This window comes from Dipteris shenzhenensis, chromosome 8 (genome assembly GCF_047967505.1).
Source record: "Dipteris shenzhenensis isolate YYH24624 ecotype China chromosome 8, Dip_SZ_1.0, whole genome shotgun sequence".
NCBI classification, from domain to species: Eukaryota; Viridiplantae; Streptophyta; class Polypodiopsida; order Gleicheniales; family Dipteridaceae; genus Dipteris; species Dipteris shenzhenensis.
In genome coordinates, this window is record NC_141603.1 from 52,389,195 (window position 1) to 52,408,277 (window position 19,083).

Here is a 19,083-nt window from a genome sequence, read left to right on the forward strand (position 1 = left end):
GGCACTAACAAGAGTTGGTAAAAGTAGCAACATTTTGAAAGATAAAGTGTTATGGTTGGTGAAGCATCTATAGTCAGTATAGAGCAAAAATAGAAATAGAAAAAGTACCATAGTAGAAGATTATCTACTCTATAAGGTAGACTTTGTGTTCTGGATAATAAAGACTATGGGCACTAACTTTTATAAGTGACATAATAGTCCAAGTGCGGGACATCTAGAAATTCACAAGACATGTTCTTCTAAATAGAAAGTTCATCTAGCCTATTATAATGGATGCCCATTTAGAGGCTCCACCCATTCAGCTCATTGAATTAGTTCTTTTCTTTCTGTTGTTGGTCAGTTTCGCACTAGGACTAGTCAGCCTGACTACAACCATCTCATGGGCTATATAAGGTGGATGTTTTACTCCCTTCCCCACCCAAATACTTCTCACCTTTGTAGGCCATTCTATGGGCTATCCATAGATGCCCCTTATTCCTCCATATGTGCCTTGTAGGCCTAGTTACAGTCAGTTAGGTCAATTGGTACAGTTAGTACGTGTACCACTTACGACAGTTAGGACACTTAGTCTAAATAGGTCACTTAGCCCTAGGGTTTTGTTATATTGGCTCCTTCTTGAGCCTGCACTCAGTTTCGCCGCAATTCATTACAATATCTCGTTGTTTGTCTCCTCTCCTTCATTCTGACCTTCCATTGCTTGCCATAGCCTACAGTGGTATCAAAGCCAGGTGGGGGATTCATTCCTACAGCCATTGGAAGCTGTTTGGCAGCCCCTGGACCTCTCGTTTCTTATGGTTTGCTGGTTTGCACCTGTGAGAGTTTGAGGCCTCTCCAAGCACTTATGTTGCAAAAACTATGCATTTGACGCGTGAAGATCGCATTTTGGAGCACCTGCTAGAGGCACATTTTTGCTGCATTTCAAAGTGTTTTCTACTGAAATCGGTTCACACGTGAATTTCTGCTGTTGTACGGATTCCGTACAACAATACGACTGCTGTACGGATGGATTAAAGCCTGTACAGACAGATTGCGCCAGCATTTAATGCATCTCGGGAGCTGTATGGACCTGCAGTCAGGATATTTAATGCTGTACGGAGTCCGTACAGCCCATTAATGACTGTACGGACCAGTCCAAAATCTGTACAGGCCTTTTGCACTCACATTTATTACGGACAGTTTTCAAGCAGATTCGGTGCATTGATTACCTTCCAAACTTTCCTCGAGGCTCTTGCCAATGTTTCGAAAGTGTTTCCTTGCTTTCTTGTGCTGCGTGCTGGCTGTTGAAGACATTTGGAGATTGCTGAAGTGATCTGGAGGTCCCTCCTTGAGCGCATTCCTCTTCATTTGGCTTTCCCTTGCCTCGGGCTGCGAGTTCCCCCCCATTGGATCACCTTCCTCTCATGTCCAAGTGCTCTCCTCCTCGTGGGAGCACTTTCTCTTGCTGTAAATCTCATTTCCAGCCTTCTTTTGGAATCTCTTACTACTGAAGTGATCCGGACGTCCCTCCTTGAGCCCATTCCTCTTCATTTGGCTTTCCCTTGCCTCGGGCTGCGAGTTCCCCTCCATTGGATCACCTTCCTCTCATCTACAAGTGCTCTCCTCTCATGGGAGCACTTTCTCTTGCTGTAAATCTCATTTCTAGTCTTCTCTTGGCATCCATTTGCTGTCTTTTTCACCTCTTCCTCAATGGTGAAACCCTTTGCTCACATTTGGAGCCTTTTCCCTGCTATCTTTTCGAGCTACATTGTTGGGTAAGCCTTTCTTGCATTGGTTCTTTCCATGTACTCCAAATTAGCCCTTTCTTTGCTTTATTTGCATTTTGGAAAGACCCCGTGTTGCCTTTTGGGGAATTTTTCCAACAGGTTCACCTTGAGACAACAGAGTCTTTTGAAGTGAAAAGCTTTGAAGCTTGAGCAACGTTTTGCCTTTTGATTTTGAGAGGTTGCCCTTCTCTCATTTGCCTTGCCAGTTGGTGCATTTGCCTTGAATTTCAGCACCATGACTAGCAGCAAGGAAAATTTGTTTGGGATGCTTGGGGCTAAGGACAAGCTTGATGGCACAAATCAACCCATTTGGGCATACATAATGGGGCATGTTTTGGTTGCTAACAATTCGTGGAACATTGTTTCCGACGCTGAGGTTAGGCCTACACATAATGTTGCTTCTCGTGCTACAGCCGCTGCCTATGGTACTACAGGTACTGCTTCAGGCTCATTTGACGATGGGTCTAATGCTACTTCTGGAGCAGTTGCATCTTCTACTATAAGTACTTTGCCTCCTACACATGAGCAGATTTAGTGGGATGGTCGTGATGCCAAAGCACATGCCTTGATTGCTCTTTTATTTAAAAGGGTTATTATCCCTCATATCCGGTCTTACAAGACAGCAAAGCAAGCGTGGGATCAACTTGCATCCTTATATCAGATGCAGAATGAGGCGAGGGTTGCCTATCTGCGCAAGCAATTGAAGGACTTGAAGCTTGAAGAGGGTGGTGATATCGATGCCCATCTTACAAGTGTGAAGGATTTGAAAGAGCAATTGGCTAACATTGATGAGGTGGTGCCTGATTCTCACCTTGTTTCTAATACCCTTAATGGGATGCCTGACTCTTATCAAGGCTTTGCTACTACGTTGAGGTCGGTTGCAGGTGGCAATGCCAACCATTGTTCCTTTGACCAGCTGGTTGCCCTCTAACTTCAGGAGGAACAACGTCGTGCAAACCGCTGGGTAGTGATCAAGCCTTTGTTGCCCAGCATAAAAACAAAGGTAAAGGCAAGGTTTCAAATGGTAAACCCCCTCATTCACATGTTGGTCACTCCCATGATGTTTCTTCTTTGGCACGGAAGAAGAAGAAGAAAAGATGCACTATTGTAGGAAACTTGGGCATGGCATTTCTGAATGCAAGAAGAGAATTGCATCTGAGAAGAAGAAGAAAGAGTCTGGTCTTGCAGTATGTGGTTCTCCTAGTCCAAATGATCGACATGAGTTAGCTAATTTTGCTCAAGACCTGCATTGGGCTTTGGGAAAACCCAACTCTCTCGTTTACCTTTAGTGACCCTTGAAATCCCAAGGTAAAAGAAAACAAGGAAAGTCACTCTACGTAGAGAGTTTTTCTCTACACACTAGCAGTGTGAGAAGAAGCATGAGTAGCCGACAAGTGTTTACTGACATATTTGTAAAAGATTCAAGACTTGTATTTTACCTTTAAAACCATTATGCTTATCAAAATTTTAGTGTCTTCCTTAATCCCAATCTAATGGATAGTTGGCTGCTCTGCGGTTATTCTTGTTTCAGAATTCTTTCAAGAAAATGAAGCCTAGACATATTTACTTGTATTGCTAAAATGAAAGGCACCTTAAACACCTCTCAAAGAAAAAATATATACAATTGTGGGCACTAAGATATATTTTTTAGGCAAGTAGCATTGTGCCATGAAATGAAATAGTTCCTTCTCCTTGAGCCATGAAATGAAATAGTTCCTTCTCCTTGATGTTCATGATGTTCATGATACCTGCATGACAGTTTCTGATGAATCTGATGCCTAATTCTTTGATAGTGCAGCTAGCAAGCACATTACTTCCTGCAGGAAGTTATTCAGCTCACTTGAGCATGCATCTAAGGGGGGACATTCACATGCCAATAATGCATCATATACAGTGAAAGACATTACTTGCTATTACAACTATTCCTGGTGGTCTAGTCACTCTAAAGAATGTGCTTTATGTTCCAGGCATTCGCAAGAACCTCATCTCTATTTCAGCCATAGCTACTTGTGGCTATCAGGTTCTCTTTGATGGTGTTCGGTGTGCGGTTTATGATGCTACACATGCCTTTACCATGCTGGTTACTGGGACATTGACTAGAGGGGGCTATATAGAGTTGATTCCTATGACAGATGCTTGGATGATGCTAGACTTGCAGATGCAGATGCCTATGCTATTGATTCTTCTACCATTGCAGATACCCATTTGTGGCATGAGAGGTTTAGACACCTCAACGTTGGGGCTTTGGTGAAGCTACATAAGGATGGTATGGTTGTTGATCTTCCAAAAATGCATATGCCTTCAAACAATGTTTGTGAACCTTGCTTGCTTGGTAAGATGCACCATTCTGCATTTCCCAAGGATGGGAGAGTTGGTGGCTCACGCAAGCTTTATTTGGTTCAAAGTGATGTGTGTAGACCCATGCGAGTTGCAGCTCTTGGGGGATTCCATTATTTTGTCACATTCACTCATGACTTCACCAGGTATACATGGATTTTTGCTTTGAAATCTAAATCTGAAGTTTTTGCATGCTTCAGGCATTTCATTGCCTTGGGAATGAGAGTGGGCTGAAAATGCTCGCATTAATATAGACAAGGGGGGTGAATATATGTCAAAGGAATTTGTTGATTTGTTTGCCTCAAGTGACATACATCATCAATGCACTATGCCTTACACTCCTCAGCACAATCCCATGGCTGACCGCAAGAATAGATCAATCATGGAGATGGCCAGGTGTATAATGAAAGGCAAGCATTTGCCTAACAAGTTGTGGTTGGATGCTGTTATGTGTGCAAATTACATTTTGAATTAATGTCCCACCAAGGCATTGAAGACCATCACACCTTATGAGGCTTGGACAGGTCACAAGCCCAGGATTTCTCACATGAGGACTTTTGGATGCTTGGCATATGCACATGTGCCTTCTCATACACGCACAAAGTTGGATGACACAACTGTCAAATGCATTTGTATTGGGTATAGCTCATAGACCAAGGGCTATAAGCTCTATCAGCCCCGCACGGGCAAGTGTTTTGTCAAAAGGAATGTTGTATTTGATGAATCCTCCTCTATGCCTTTGCTGGATTGTCAAAAACAGCCCGTTTTTGATGCGCTAGATCTCTTTGACAGCTCGATGCCTTTGTTTCCGTCAGATGCTCATGTCGATGTCAGATCTGAGAATGCTCCTCCTACGTCTGTTGGTCATTTGCAACCACATGTGTAGCATGATATTCAGTGCCATTTACAGCCTGATATGCCTCAGCTTGATCAGGACATTGTGCACAAGCCCTTGACCAAGAGAGAGCTGAAATATAGGAGCCCAAAAAGGTCCCTTGTTGGCTCCTTGACACACTGTCTAAGGAAAGGAGGGGAGGCTGGAGAGCTTGCTACGGAGGGTGAGGGGGGGGGAGGGGGAGGGGGGGAGGCGGAGGGAGGGGGACGGCGGGTGGTGTGGATGACCATAGCACGAGGGGCAAGGGGGGGAGGAGGGGGCGGAGGGAGCTCGGGAGGGAGGGGAGGGAGTGGAGAGGGAGAGGGATCCGGTGGGGGAGGGAGGCAGGGGCAACCATAGGCCCACCCTGCTGATCAGGCTCACCCGGGCTTTGGATCCGCTCCTCCTCAATCGCTCTCAGGCTAACCTCTGCAGCTTCCACCATGTCAGGAGCTACTGAGGCTCGTTGCTGATAGAAGGGTGATTGCGGACGTTGGACCTCCATCCACAGGAGGATCATCTAGCTGAATAGTAGCCCCTGTCGCTTGGGGGGTGGGGTCTCCAATTATGGGCTCCTGCAACTGCTCCTTCGCAGGTGCCTCTCGAACTACATCCTCTCTCTCCCTGCATTTAGCTCGCTACCGCGGCGCTTTCAAGCCAGTTTGCTTGGTTTCTTTTTCTTTTTACTTGGGTCCAGTCCCCATCTGAAGATGTCACCCAGGGGGTCTGAGACTCCTACTGCTCCTATCTGAGGAGGGCTGATCTATGGCCTACTCACTCTGCTTGCCCTACGGAGGTGGGTGGGGAGAAGCCCGGGGGAGAAGCCCGGCCTTGGCTGCGAGGGTAGTCTTTGGCTAAATGACCCATCTGCCTGCAACAAAGGCACTAGCCTGGTAATCCAAAAATCTCCACTCCTTGGCAAAGTGTACCCCCCCCGAGGGTCTCGAGCAGGATCAACTCTGGGAGGGACGTTGGGCTCTCAACCACCAATTTGATCTTGGGGACCCCATCGTCGCTACCACTGATGTTGTCGATTCTCGCGGGGACTCTAACACCGTGCCAAACGCTCGACCAATGGAGGGGAGGATGGCTATGTATTCCTTTGGGAGCCCCGAGAAGCAGAACATAACTGGGAATCAGGGAACATGGTGTGTCACGTCCATGTCCTCCATTGTAAAGCCGTGGTACCAAGGGAAGAGGTACACCATATGAGGACCAAGGAGGATGGGGCTCTAAACCAGTGTCAAGGCAGTAGCGGGGGAGTGATGAGGAAGACACCTCTTCCGTAGATGGTGACCTCCTGAATGTGGTCACCCTCTAGTGCCAAGCTCTCTTGAATCTACTCTCTCACCTGTCTCCTTGTGGGTGTCAAGCCCACAATTTTGCCCACGATCGCCTTGTCCTGGAGGGGCTAAACTGCTTGCTGCACCAGTTGCTTGTCAGCTGAAGAAAGGACTTTAACGGCTGTGGAATTCGAGGGTGCTACCATAGAGCCCCTCTAGCTAGACCAAGGGTCACTACCAAGATTTTCTTTCTCTGAACAATCACGAAAACTCCCGTTGCCAAGAAGGGAAAGAAAAAGAGAAGCCACCTAGAAGATGGGACACGGAAGGAGGTGAAGAGGGGGCAAGGTGAGGCGGAGAGGTGGTGAGGGAGGAGGCGAAGACGAGGCAAGGGGGAGGCGGGAGAAGACAGGTTGAAGGAAGGAGGGAGGAGATAGGAAAGGAGGCAGGGATGAGGCGGGGGGGAGGCAGGGGATGGTGGAGATGGTGGGGAGGAGGAGGCGATGAAAGCGGGGACGAGAGGCAGGAGATGATGGGGAGGGGAGGCGGGAGACGACGGGGAGAAGGAGGCAGAGATGGTGGAGGAGGAGATGGGGGAGAAGGAGATGATGAGGGAGGAGATGGCAGGGGAGGAGACAGTGAAGGAGGGGACGGTGGGGGAGGAGACGGCCGAGACAAGAAGGCGGTGGAGGAGGAGATGGCGGGGGAGGAGGAGGAGATGGCAGGGGAGGAGGAGATGGCGGGGAGGAGGAGGAGTAAGGATGAAGGGAGGAGCACATGGTAGAGACGGGCAGCGGGAGCAACCAAGCGGGCAACGGCTCAACCGAGAGCAACAAGTCCAATTCTCGAACTCTTGGTCCAACCATAATGATTGTTGGTTGAAGGCTATGCAAGCTGAATTGGATTCTATCTATCAGAATAACACTTGGGAGTTATGTGGCTTGCCTCCTAGCAAGAATGCCCTTGGAACTAAGTGGGTTTATAAGATTAAACAAAAAGCCGATGGTTCAGTGTTGCGCAGGGCTATGCTTAGCAGCAAGGCATTGACTGAGGAGACTTTTGCCCCCACTTCTAGGATCACTACTATTTGCATTGTTGTTGCCTTTGCCGCCCAATTTCATTGGGAGGTACATCAGCTTCATATCAAGACAGCTTTTCTTCATGGGCATTTGCAGGAAGAGGTCTATGTTTCCCAATCTCCTGGCTTTGAGGTTGAAGGTTCTGAAAGCAAGGTATGCCGCTTGAAGAAAACCGTCTATGGATTGAAGCAGGAACCCCGGGCTTGGTATTCTAGGATACACACTCATTTGCTTACACTTGTGTTTTAGAACAGCCCTACTGAGGCTCCCCTTTACATCCGCAAGAGTGGGACAGATTTGCTAATTTTAGTGCTCTATGTGGATGACATGCTTGTGACTCGGACACATACTGAGAAAATTGCAGCTTTTAAGCTTGACTTGCAGAAGAAATTTGCTATGTCTAATCTTGCATTCAATTTGCTAGCACTGACGGGGGCATTTTGATGTCACAATCCAAGTTTATTGGACAGTTTTTGCAGCGTTTTCAGTTTGAGGATTGCAAGCTAGTATCCACACCATTAGAGCCTGGTTTTCATTTCTCTTCTGAGGATGACAGCGGTGCATGTGATGTCACTCTCTATTAGGAAGCAAGTGGTTGTTTGATTTACTTATGCCATACAAGACACTATCTTCAATATGTTCTCTCATAGTTGAGCAAATATATGCACAGCCCCTCTATGCACCATTGGCAAGCCGTGAAGCGTGTCTTCAGGTATCTCAAAGGCACTCAGCCTTTTAGCTTGCTTTATAAGGCTGATTCTTCACTTGTTATGCATGGATTCAATGATAGTAATTGGGCTGGCTGTTCGAACACCCATGTGTCACATAGTGGCAACTGTTTCCTGCTTGGTACTTCATTCCTCTCTTGGTTCAGCAAGAAGCAGACTACAGTTGCTCCTTCTAGCTATGAAGCTAATACAGAGCAGCTTTTACAGCTACAGTGGAGTGTGTTTGGCTCCGGAAGTTACTTGTATATCTTCATGCATGTCAGACTACTCCTACCGTCATCTTCACTGATAGTCACAGTGCTTTGGCTGTTGCACGGAATCCAGTTTTCCATGCTCCCACAAAGCATATTGAGGTTCACTATCACTATGTCAGAGACATCTTATCGGCAGGTGATATTCAATTGTCTTATGTTCCCACTGAAGACAACTTGGCAGATCTTTTTACGAAGGCTCTACCTCGACCTAAGTTTGAAGCTTAGTACCTTTTGTGACTTGATCTGTTGTACTTTGTACAGTCAGGTTCCTATATCCCTGCAGGATGAACATGTGCAACCATGACACTAGATACTCAGGTATTCTGAGATGTATCCAGGATACTTCAGCCCATACCATGGAGGGGGGTTTGCAGGCCATTCTATGGATTATCCATAGGAGCCACTCATTCCTCGGTATGTGCCTTGTAGACCTAGTTACCACTTAGGACAGTTAAGGCAGTTAGACCTAGGATTCTGTTATATTGGCTCCCTCTTGAGCCTCCACCCAATTTTGCAGCAATTCTCGTTTTTTGTTCATTTTGAGCTTCCATTGCTTGAGAATCAATCATAGTGCAGCCTTTATACGCATCACTTGTCCATCACCCTTCCCATTTCAGGAACGTGCTTTGGAGCATGGCTACTTGTAATGTAGAGCTTCTACTTCAGTCTATTTCAGCAGCATATATTCAGATCTACCTGTTAATCTTCTTCCTCTCCATGTGTGTGAATTATTCTGAAGTTCGCAGATAATCTCTGCTTGAGATGAGTACATTAGAATTGATTGTAGCTATGTATTTGAGAGCATAATTTTTATTATGCTTGTCCGACTACATGAACCCTTCCAAGCACATCCTTATTGTATTGATCTCTTCCCTTTAGCCTCTTTATTTATTACACATATTCCAACTCATAGATGGAAGATGTAATAGCTTATCCAAAACAGGAAAAATAGAAATTTCTAAATATAAAACACCTATAAGCAACCATGTTCGAAACAACGGTAAAAAAGACAACCAAATATACCTTAAGGTAAGGAAAAACTTTCTCTGATGCCTCCCATGTCTTGCAAAGTAAACGAATTGCTGTTGCTTGAAGGACTCTGCAAGGGATGGACAAGGAAACTATTTTTATGCAAGTACACTATCTTTATGTTTCAGGAACAAAACTTTCACTATATACAATGGCTCAAAAAACCTAAACAAAACTCGGAATACATATTTATTTTTTAGTGTTTTGAATTCGATGTACAGCACATACAAGTAGAAAAGAAAGTATGCACTCTGTTACAGCCTGAGAGCCTGTGGCTTCACTTCGTCCCTCCAACATGAAGCTATTGGTGGAGCTACCCATAGGAAGCCTTCATTTTACAATTCCTTGTGCACCCTACTGGCAGTCCAGACTAATGCTTGGGATGGCATCCAAGATTATAGTTGCTGTTGCAACTTTCAGGATCCTTAATAGTATGCCCCTGGAGATATATTATCCGTTTTGAAGATCACTAGGACATCAAAAGTGATAATAATATGCTGGCAATTTCTCTGTCTACTGTCCCGCAATTTTATTGGGATCATTTCTCGGATTCTCTAACCAAAGTCAACTCTGCCTTCTAGTGCATTCACAGCCTTAAGAAGGGGGAGGGGAGGCGTGTGTGTGTGTGCATGTGCGCATGCGGGTGCACATGTACATGAGAGAGAGAAAGAAAGAAAGAAAGTTTATTGGAGTCTTCAAAAGACCGATGGGTCTATGAGACTATGAGAAACCTGGTACAACAAGCTGAAAGGGGTGGAGCTACTAGAACGAGCATCATGACCCATGCTAAATGCTAAGAGCCACATAATCATAAAAATCATCATCAGTACTACATAGTCATACATGTGCGCATGCCGGTGCACATGACATGTGCGCATGCGGGTGCACGTGTACATGAGAGAGCAAAAGAAAGAAAGAAAGTTTATTGGAGCCTTTAGAAGACCGATGGGTCTATGAGACTATGAGAAACCTGGTACAACAAGCTGAAAGGGGTGGAGCCACTAGAACGAGCATCATGACCCATGCTAAATGCTAAGAGCCACATAGTCATAAAAATCATCATCAGTACTACATAGTCATATCATCATCATCATCATCATCATATCACATCAAATCCGATGCCAAGTCTGGTCTAATACAGCTGGTGCTAAAGGCCCCCTAAAAGGGAGGTGGCGGCTATCTGCCAATGCAATGGTCTCCTTGCAGTAGCTTTGCATCTAACAAGGCCACAATAACCCGTGTCGGTCGTGCCCCGATCCTGAACATGGAAGGGATGTCTCCAAACATGATCTGTGTGGACCCCCCGTTGTGTGGTGATATGTGTGGTCTAGCTAGAAGAACTCTGTCATCATACTCTGAGATGAATCTCCCTGTGTCTCATGTCTCTGTCTTTGTGATTCTAGCAAGCGCTCATTGTCTCATGAATAAAGGCGACCAGGCACGTCTAATTTAGGTAAGAAAGCAAGTGAGAGAGGAGCCCAAAGCTACCTCTGAAGATACAATAGTAGTGGCCTCGAATATCGTAGTACCCAGGGCACTGAAGATGAAATGCTCCTCTGACTTGATCTCTTGTAGATCACACAAGATACATATGCATCTCTCTCTAGATACTCCTTCAGCTCACCCACTCTCAAAGAGGAGTCGATGTGATGAAACCTGAAATTGCCCAATAGAGATCCTCAATGAATGCATCCGCCCCAACGGACTGGGACACCGAAATGCAAACCCCCCCACTCCTGCCAACCGCGGGGGACCACACATTAGGGCGTCTCCCTGGAAGGAGGTGCCGACGTCAAACATCTGTGGCTGAAAACATATGCTCCTGGATTAAGAGGAAGTCCACTGTCCACCCAACCACTACCCTCTGCAACCCCTGTCAAAGTAACAGATGCATTGTGTACAAGATCTTGGCCAAGGTCTTGAGCTTGCGGCATCGCCCTCACCTAGTGGACATCATCCATGACACGCAGACAGGTTTTGTCCAAGAGCGTAGCATCCTGGACAACATCTTTACTTTCTGGGAGGCACTGGATTGGGCCATAGAGGAGTCTCAACCTCTCGCGATTTTGCTTTTGAATTTGGAGAAGGCCTATGACAGAGTGGAGTCGTCTTTCTTGGAGGGCACCATGCAAAAGCTTGGCTTTTCGATCGCTCGATCAGGGGTGTCTCAGCCCTCTATGCAGGTAGTTCGAGCCAGATACTTATTGGCGAATGGCCTTTTCGCTTTCCCACTCGGTTCGGCAAGGATGCCCCCTTGTCCCTTTTTGTGGCCGAGGCCCTAGGGTATTTTCTGAGGTCTCAGTCGGCAAGACTCACAGGGATGAGGCTCCTGATTCGACAGGAGGAGGATGGATGCTTGGTTGTCAAGGGGTGGCCATGCCTTTCCCATTGACGTGGTCTCCCCAGCATACGTGATTCATGGCCTGTGCATTCACAGCATTGAGCTTCATGAGGCCACCCCTCCCACTGGTCATCGAACTCTTCCTTCGAAGGATGACAGCGTGTGGGAGACAGTAGCCAGCATCACAGCATGCAACATATGGGTTGCTCACTGCAGCTGGGTTATGGGCCTGGGTTATGGGCCAGCACCATGTTCCACCGTCGGCCACCTTGGTAGCCATCTAGCAGGATATCATCTTCACACTTCGCGCCATTTGGGAGCGAGGCTCTCTAGGTTCTCGAGCTACCATTGCACGGCGGGAATGTTTTTGCAAGGCTTGGCCTACAGGTGTTTTCTACCACATCACCCTGAGAGGGATCAGATGGTTGTATAGTCTGCCACCCTGGTTGTTAGCCCCTATTACAGAGAATCCCTAGGCAATGAGCTGGGATCTCTGGGAGCAGGAGTGTCTTTCCGACAACCAGCATTTATTTTTCATTGATTTTCACAGTTGGCACCTTTATGGTATTTGCCAACTTGTATGATCGTTTATTTTTTCTCTCTGTGGGAAAAAAGTGTATGATGAGACAATCTCAACTGGTGATCCATCGAAAGTGAACTGCTCTATGTGCATAGCTGTTTGCGATGTGTTCAAGATCATGACCTTGGTCTTACCAAGTTTGGGCTTTAAATCATGCGACTCACAAAATGACTGTAATGCATCAAAGTGTCTCTGGAGGCCATCTGTAGAAGAGGATAATAACACAATGTCATCTGCACACAACAAGATCTGAACCAAGGAACCAGCAACGGTAGAGCATTGAGCCCCCCAAACCTCTCCATAAAGCCTCAATATCGTCTATGTAGAGGCCAAATCATAGTTACCAGGGAACAGGAATGTTTTGGGAATGTGGGGAGTCGGACCAGGAACGTATCAGGGAGAGGGAACAAGGGAGCAAGAATGGGAATGTCACGTCATATGACGCCTCATCAAATCACATGGAAACGTACCAAAATATCCTAAGAATAACCAGATGCAGCAGCTCTAAGCTTTCCATTTCAGCTTTAGACTTTTACAAACACAAAAATCCTTAGAAAACTAAAAATATACATCAACGAAAATTGCAATGTGCATTGTGCAATGGGCAATATGCATAAACTTTAAAGCTTTAAGCTAGAGAATTGCAGATTACAATAGATCATAGAGGCTAGAGCACATTATATGCAAAATACAAGAAAAGTAGCTTAGAAGATAGTGGAAAGGGCTGAGCCTTGAGGCCTCGAGAGAGGAGGCTTAGTGGGCTAAGAGGGGGCTGAGTGGATGACAGCTTAGAGAGGGGGCTGAGTGGGCAGAGTGTTTGAGAGAGGGGGCTGAGACGCTGAGTGGCTGAGTGGAAGGGGGTGGAGAGTGGTTGGAGAGGGCTTAAAGCCCCCCGTTGGCACCAAAACTACACTCCCGTGCAGCCCTACACCAGGAACGCCAGAGACCCAGACCGGAACGTGTTCTGGCCACGTTCCTGAAACGTTTGGGAACGTTTCCCAAGCGTTTCCACTTCTAGGAACGTTCCTAGGTGTTCCCAAACGTTCCCGCACTACCATCCACCTGGGAATGGCGTTCCCACGTTCTAGAAAGACAGAACGCCGTTCCCTGGTAACTACGGGCCAAATAGGGTTGGTGAAAGTGGGCACCCTTGTCCAACCCCAATAGTGCTCAAGATCTCCTCTATCCATCCAGTTGCTGTCCGGATATCTTCCCGAAACCCTCTCATAGAGTGCCATAAGCCCATATGATCTCCTCGCCGTACACCAACTCCAATAATCGTCTAAGAAGGCAAGCCCTCGGTACTATATCAAAGGCTTTGCGAAAATCCACAAAGCATCAATGGACCATCTATCTTTGTCCCATGGCCTCCTCGATAAGTGTTAAGTATGTAATCCATGGTCCCATGGTCCTGTTAGAAGACGGCTTGCCCCTCCACTCTAAGTCCTTGCACTTCTGTGACATGACATGTCCGATCATGATGGTCCTGTAGTTTTCTGGGCTAATGGAATCCCCTGCTTTGTGAATGGGTGCAATGGTATTAAGAGTCCAAATGTGTAAAAATCCAACACAGACTGTCTCATTGAAGAGCTTTGCTAAGATTAGGGCTAGGATGTCAATAAGGTATGCAATGAGCTCAGTGCATAACCCCTCTAGATTCTTCGCTCAGCCATTATGAAGCTTCATTACTGCATCTACCACCCTTGGTGAAAAGAGTGCCGGAGGTTGGACAAGGTGAGAGCGAGGGTCGGGAGCAAGCTAGTGTGGAATGTCATATAGTGTGCGTGCGTACGTGTACTTGATCTAAGTGCCTGTGAGGAGTGATGGGGATCTCTGCTCAAGGAATTGTGAGCAGAATGGAGGATGAGCAAGAGAGAGAGTGAGCCAAACCTAAGTGTACTCAATAGTGGAGTGAAATGAAGTGAATACAAAAGAGAATTGAGGGGTTTTGTCTAAGTGACAAAACCCTATCCTATCCACAAACGGTAGTTAGGACTGTGGTTAAGGGGGAAAACCTCAATGAGGGAAAAGTGCCCCATACCTACTTATTACAATACATTGGCCACTGCCTAGAATATTATAATAATTCTAACACCCCCCTGCAGTGCCAATGTGGTGTACACGGGTAGTGATCAATCACCAAAAGGAGATAAATTTAGGGCACTGCAAAATGCCTCAAACTTCTCACGTGGAAGTGCTTTGATAAAGATGTCTGCAACATTGTCATGTGTTGACACATAGATCATACTGATCTCCCCTGCATGCAACTTCTCTCTGACAAAATGATAATGAACCTCAATGTGTTTCATGTGAGCATGAAACACAGGATTCTTTGCCACTGCTATAGCACTCTGACTATCAATGAGAATTGGAGAAGGACCCTCCAATAAGAGACGAAGATCAGCGAACAAACGTCGCAGCCAAACACATTCAACTGTCACTGTGAAAGCTACCCTGTACTCAGCTTCACGTGAGGAAGTAGCCACTGTAGATTGCTTCTTGCTCAGTCAAGAAATGCAAGCTTTGCCCAAAAAGAAACAATTACCACTAGTGGATTGCCTGGTATCATAGTCTCCAGCCCAATCTAAATCACTGTAAGCATGCATCTGCAAGTCACCCCCCCTCGGAAACATCAAGTCATAAGACTTTGTGCCTTGCAGATTTCCTTTTCAATTTGTAGACCCACCGTGTACCAATGGCATTCTTACCAGGGGGAAGATCTACCAATTCCCATGTGTCATTTTTCTCAATAGACTTGAGCTCAGCTCGCATAGCATCCATCCACTGCTTGCTATCAAAAGCATCTTTGTGGAACAAGGGCTCTTCATTGCATACTGTAGCAAGAAGTGCTACCTCAAGAAAGTGACCATGCATCTGACGGTTGGCTGATCTTGTACCGGCAGCAAGAGGCTGATCTTGTTTGCTGTCCCTTAAGGTATCAAGAAGCCATTTTGGAACTGATTTTTGCTGTCTATTAACAGCCCTTTCTTCAATCACTGCATCATGAATAGTAGGATCAGTTTGTGCTGGAAGAGGAGGTTGCAAATCAGCATGTAAAGGGGGCTGATCATTGCTTGTGGAAGGGCCTGAAAGTGGCTCAGGTTGCTGGTTAAAATCCCCCCCTGATGGGAAAAGAGGTACCAAGCTGTCAAAAGCATCAAACACATCAATCTCTGGCTTTGCCTTGCAATCCACAAGAGGAGAAGCTGAATGTTCAGCAAAGATGACATCAGTATTTGGTTGAAACAACTGATACCCTCTGCTCTCCTGGCTGTAACCAATAAATATGCATTTGATTGCCTTGTCTTCAAGCTTTGTTCTCAGCTGAGATGGCACATGTACATAAGCAAGTGACCCAAAAACAAGCATGTGTGAAAGTGAGGGCTTCCTGCCTTTCCATGCCTCGTAAGGAGTGATTGTCTTCAATGCCTTTGTTGGTGATCTATTCAGCACATAATTGGCACACATAACTGCATCAAGCCAAAATTTATTGGGCAAAGACTTTCCTTTAAGCATGCATCTTGCCATTTCAACAGTGGTTCTATTTTTTCTTTCTGCCACTGGATTTTGCTGAGGAGTATAAGGAGTAGTGCATGAGTGAACAATGCCTCTGGAAGCCAAGAATGCATCAAACTCCTTTGACATATACTCACTCCCCCTATCTAGATGGCCTGAAACTGATGTGAGCTGCACATTACCAATGCCTTTGACAGCATAGGAGGCATTGTTTGCACAAGTAACTGTCCCCCTTGGAGGTGCATCAGCCAAAAATTGAAACAACTGCTTGCAAGATGTGATGTGCTTGGAAGCACCACTATCAAAATACCAAGACTGAGCATCATTTGCAGAAAAGAATGCATCAACTTTGGAGGGATCAAAAGAACAATGGACAGCCCATCCCCACTCTTCCTGGACAGCATGTGTATGTGAAGCATCTGCCGGTGCATTGGATTCAACTGCATGTGAGGCATTAACGGGCATTCCTGCCTTTTTCTTCTCCGAAGCAATGCGCTTATGGCATTCTGAAATATCATGACCTGGCTTTTTACAGTAGTTGCATCTCTTTTTCTTTGGCTGAGCTGAACTTTTGGAGGCATTTGAAGAACTGCCATTAGTGATTTTAGGCTTACCCATGGGCTTGGGTGCCTTTCCTTTTCCTCTCTGCTGCGAGGCAAAGGCATGATCAGCTATAGTGCCATGTCTATTGGCACGTCTCTGCTCCTTTTGCAAAAGCAAAGTGACCAATTGATCAAAGGAGTAGTGGTCTGGATTACCCATGGCCACTAGTCGAAGAGTTATAGCAAACCCTTGATATATATCTGGTAGCCCATTCAATGAGGTACTGACAAGCTGAGAATTTGGCACCACCTCATCAATATTGGCAAGTTGTTCCATGATGTCCTTGACCTTTGTCAAGTATGCATCCATAGAGTCACCTTCATTCATGCTGACTTCCTGCAATTGCCTTCTTAAATATGCAACACGAGGATGTTCCGGCCACTCTTTTCAGGGCTGCTCACTCCTTGGTCGACTTTCCATGGGAGATCCTAGCTAGCATTGTAGCATGGCACATTTGGAGAGCCAGATGCACTGAGGCTTTGGAGGGTTCTCAGGTTCACCCTTCTCAGATCTTGGCCAATACTTGGACAGATACGATACACACTCTGATGGCCATTTGGGCGACCATGCAGGGATCATCTCGAGCAGCCTCCTCCAGGAGAGTTACTTTTCTCAGAGATTAGAGAGACTCTCCCTTCTTTGCTGAGACTTCTACAGGGTTGAGATGGCATTTTCAGCCTTAGCCTTGGTTTCTTTCTACCTCATTCCTCTTAGGTGTTTTTTATTACATGCTTAGCATGGTGTATTTTAGCACAGAGCTTGCTCTAGCGGGTTTCTTTCTTACTTAATAGAAGTCTCTTTTTTGGAAAAAAAAAAAAATGCAGCACGTGCCTCATAAAGAGAAGCCAATTTGTCCCAAGCATCCTTTGCTGTCCTACATGACCGGATCTATGGAATAATGATTCTCTTGCATGATAACGCAATACAGGAATGTGCATTTGTATCTCTTGCATCCCATCTTGTTTGTTCTTGAGTTGGAGGAGTAGCATATAGGGGTGCTAGAGGATAAAGCATCAAGAGGAGTCCCCCCTGTAGAGGGACCAGCATTAGGGGCACCCACTGCAGCATTGGCTGGCCTCAGATCAATCCCAGAAACAATGTTCGAAAATTTATTGCAACAAGAATATGTTTCATGAGATAAGACCACATTGGATAGTTGGTGCCATCCAACTTATCGTCTTCACGAAGAATGCCAAATAAATCATGATTGTTCCCAACCGTTGCAAATAGGACAAGTCAAAATGCACTGACCAAGTGATCCAAAAAATAGCCTCAAGGCTTGCAACTGCAAAAAACAGGACTTGCTGTCCACAAAATGACTGCACAAGTGTAAGTGTCAGTTTTGGCAAAAGCCCCAATTCTTGAAGAGGGCAAATATGCCAAAGAGAGGGCAAATATGCCAAATTAAGCTGCAACTTTGCAAATGTGACCAAATGTCCTGCAATGTCTTGCAAATCTGCCAATACCTTTTCTCCTACAAAATCGTAGCCCAAATGCAAAAGCCCCAAATTTGGGGGAGAAATTGGGCAGAAATTGGAGCAAATTGAAGAAAAACCCCAAATCTGCAGATTTATCTGCAATTTTTTCAAAAGCCCCAAATTGATATGCAAATCTGATCAAGTCTGCCCCAAAAATCTGGTTGAATCACAGCCAAAATCCCAAATGCGCCTACACACTTTGAAATCTGCAAAGAAAACCTGTGCACCACGAAACCTGCAAAGAGAAGATCTGCAAGAGATCCTTGTACTCCAAGCAAGGAAAGCCACTGTACGGCTGTACGTAAAACAAATTGCAGATACAGACGTGGATACAGTAAGCGCACGTGCAAAAGTACGATCGTTGTACTGTATGGCGTTCTTGATTGTACGGACGAATTTGAAAGGGCGGGCTGTTTGCAAGTATGGTCGCGCGTGTGGGAGCTGCAACCAGCAAGTACAAAATGCGCACGTGTGGGAAGAAGCATGTCAATGCAGGTACAAGATTCCATACACTGTACGGCTGGAGTTGCGCACACATTCACCAAAACAGCGCAGGGCTGTACGATGGAGCTGCCCACATGTATGGCAAACCAGCAGGGAGTTGTGTGATTGAAGTGGCACATCTGTACAGCTGTACGATGGAGTGTAGCGCAGGTGTACCTGTACGGCTGTACGATGGAGTGTAGCGCAGGTGTACGACTAAAGCGGCAGATGTGGAAGCTGAATGGCAAAGCAGCTGAATGGGCAGGTGTGGGAGCTTGGAGCAAGGAGCTAAGCAAGGCTCAGGAGCTTTGCAAGGCTCTAATACCACTGTAGGGTCAAAGTACGGAGAGAAGCAAAGTACAAGGACACTGCAAGCAAAGCTGAAAGTTGTCTCACTAGAATAATGAAAAGAAAGCAAGTACGAAGTCCATGAAAGAGACCCTAGGACTAAGTGTCCTAGGTGTCACATAGGACTAAATGTCCTATGTGGCATAAAAGGCACTAAAACACTGAAGTGCCTATAACTATGCCTACACGGCACATACCAGGGCCCATAGGACATCAATACGACAGGGAGAAGATGGCCTACAATTATGTAACCCCTTACTTGCCAGGAATGCATCAATCTTGACATACCATGCACGTGGGGCTTGTTTCAGCCCATATAAAGCTTTGTTTAGCTTGCAAACCTGAAGTGCATTGCCAAAATTTTCAAATCCAGGAGGTTGTTTGACA

The 19,083-nt window shown here is 46.0% G+C and overlaps 1 protein-coding gene across 2 annotated transcripts in view; it reads right to left on the bottom strand.

Moving 5' to 3' along the window:
• Positions 1-19,083, bottom strand: part of RST1 (ARM repeat superfamily protein) — a 230,421-nt gene that overhangs the window by 101,937 nt on the left and 109,401 nt on the right. For both annotated transcript variants that reach the window (XM_087378094.1, XM_087378093.1), the window contains exon 9: positions 9,342-9,417. In XM_087378094.1, the coding sequence (XP_087234220.1) occupies positions 9,342-9,417 (76 nt within the window). The remainder of the gene's footprint in view (positions 1-9,341; positions 9,418-19,083) is intronic.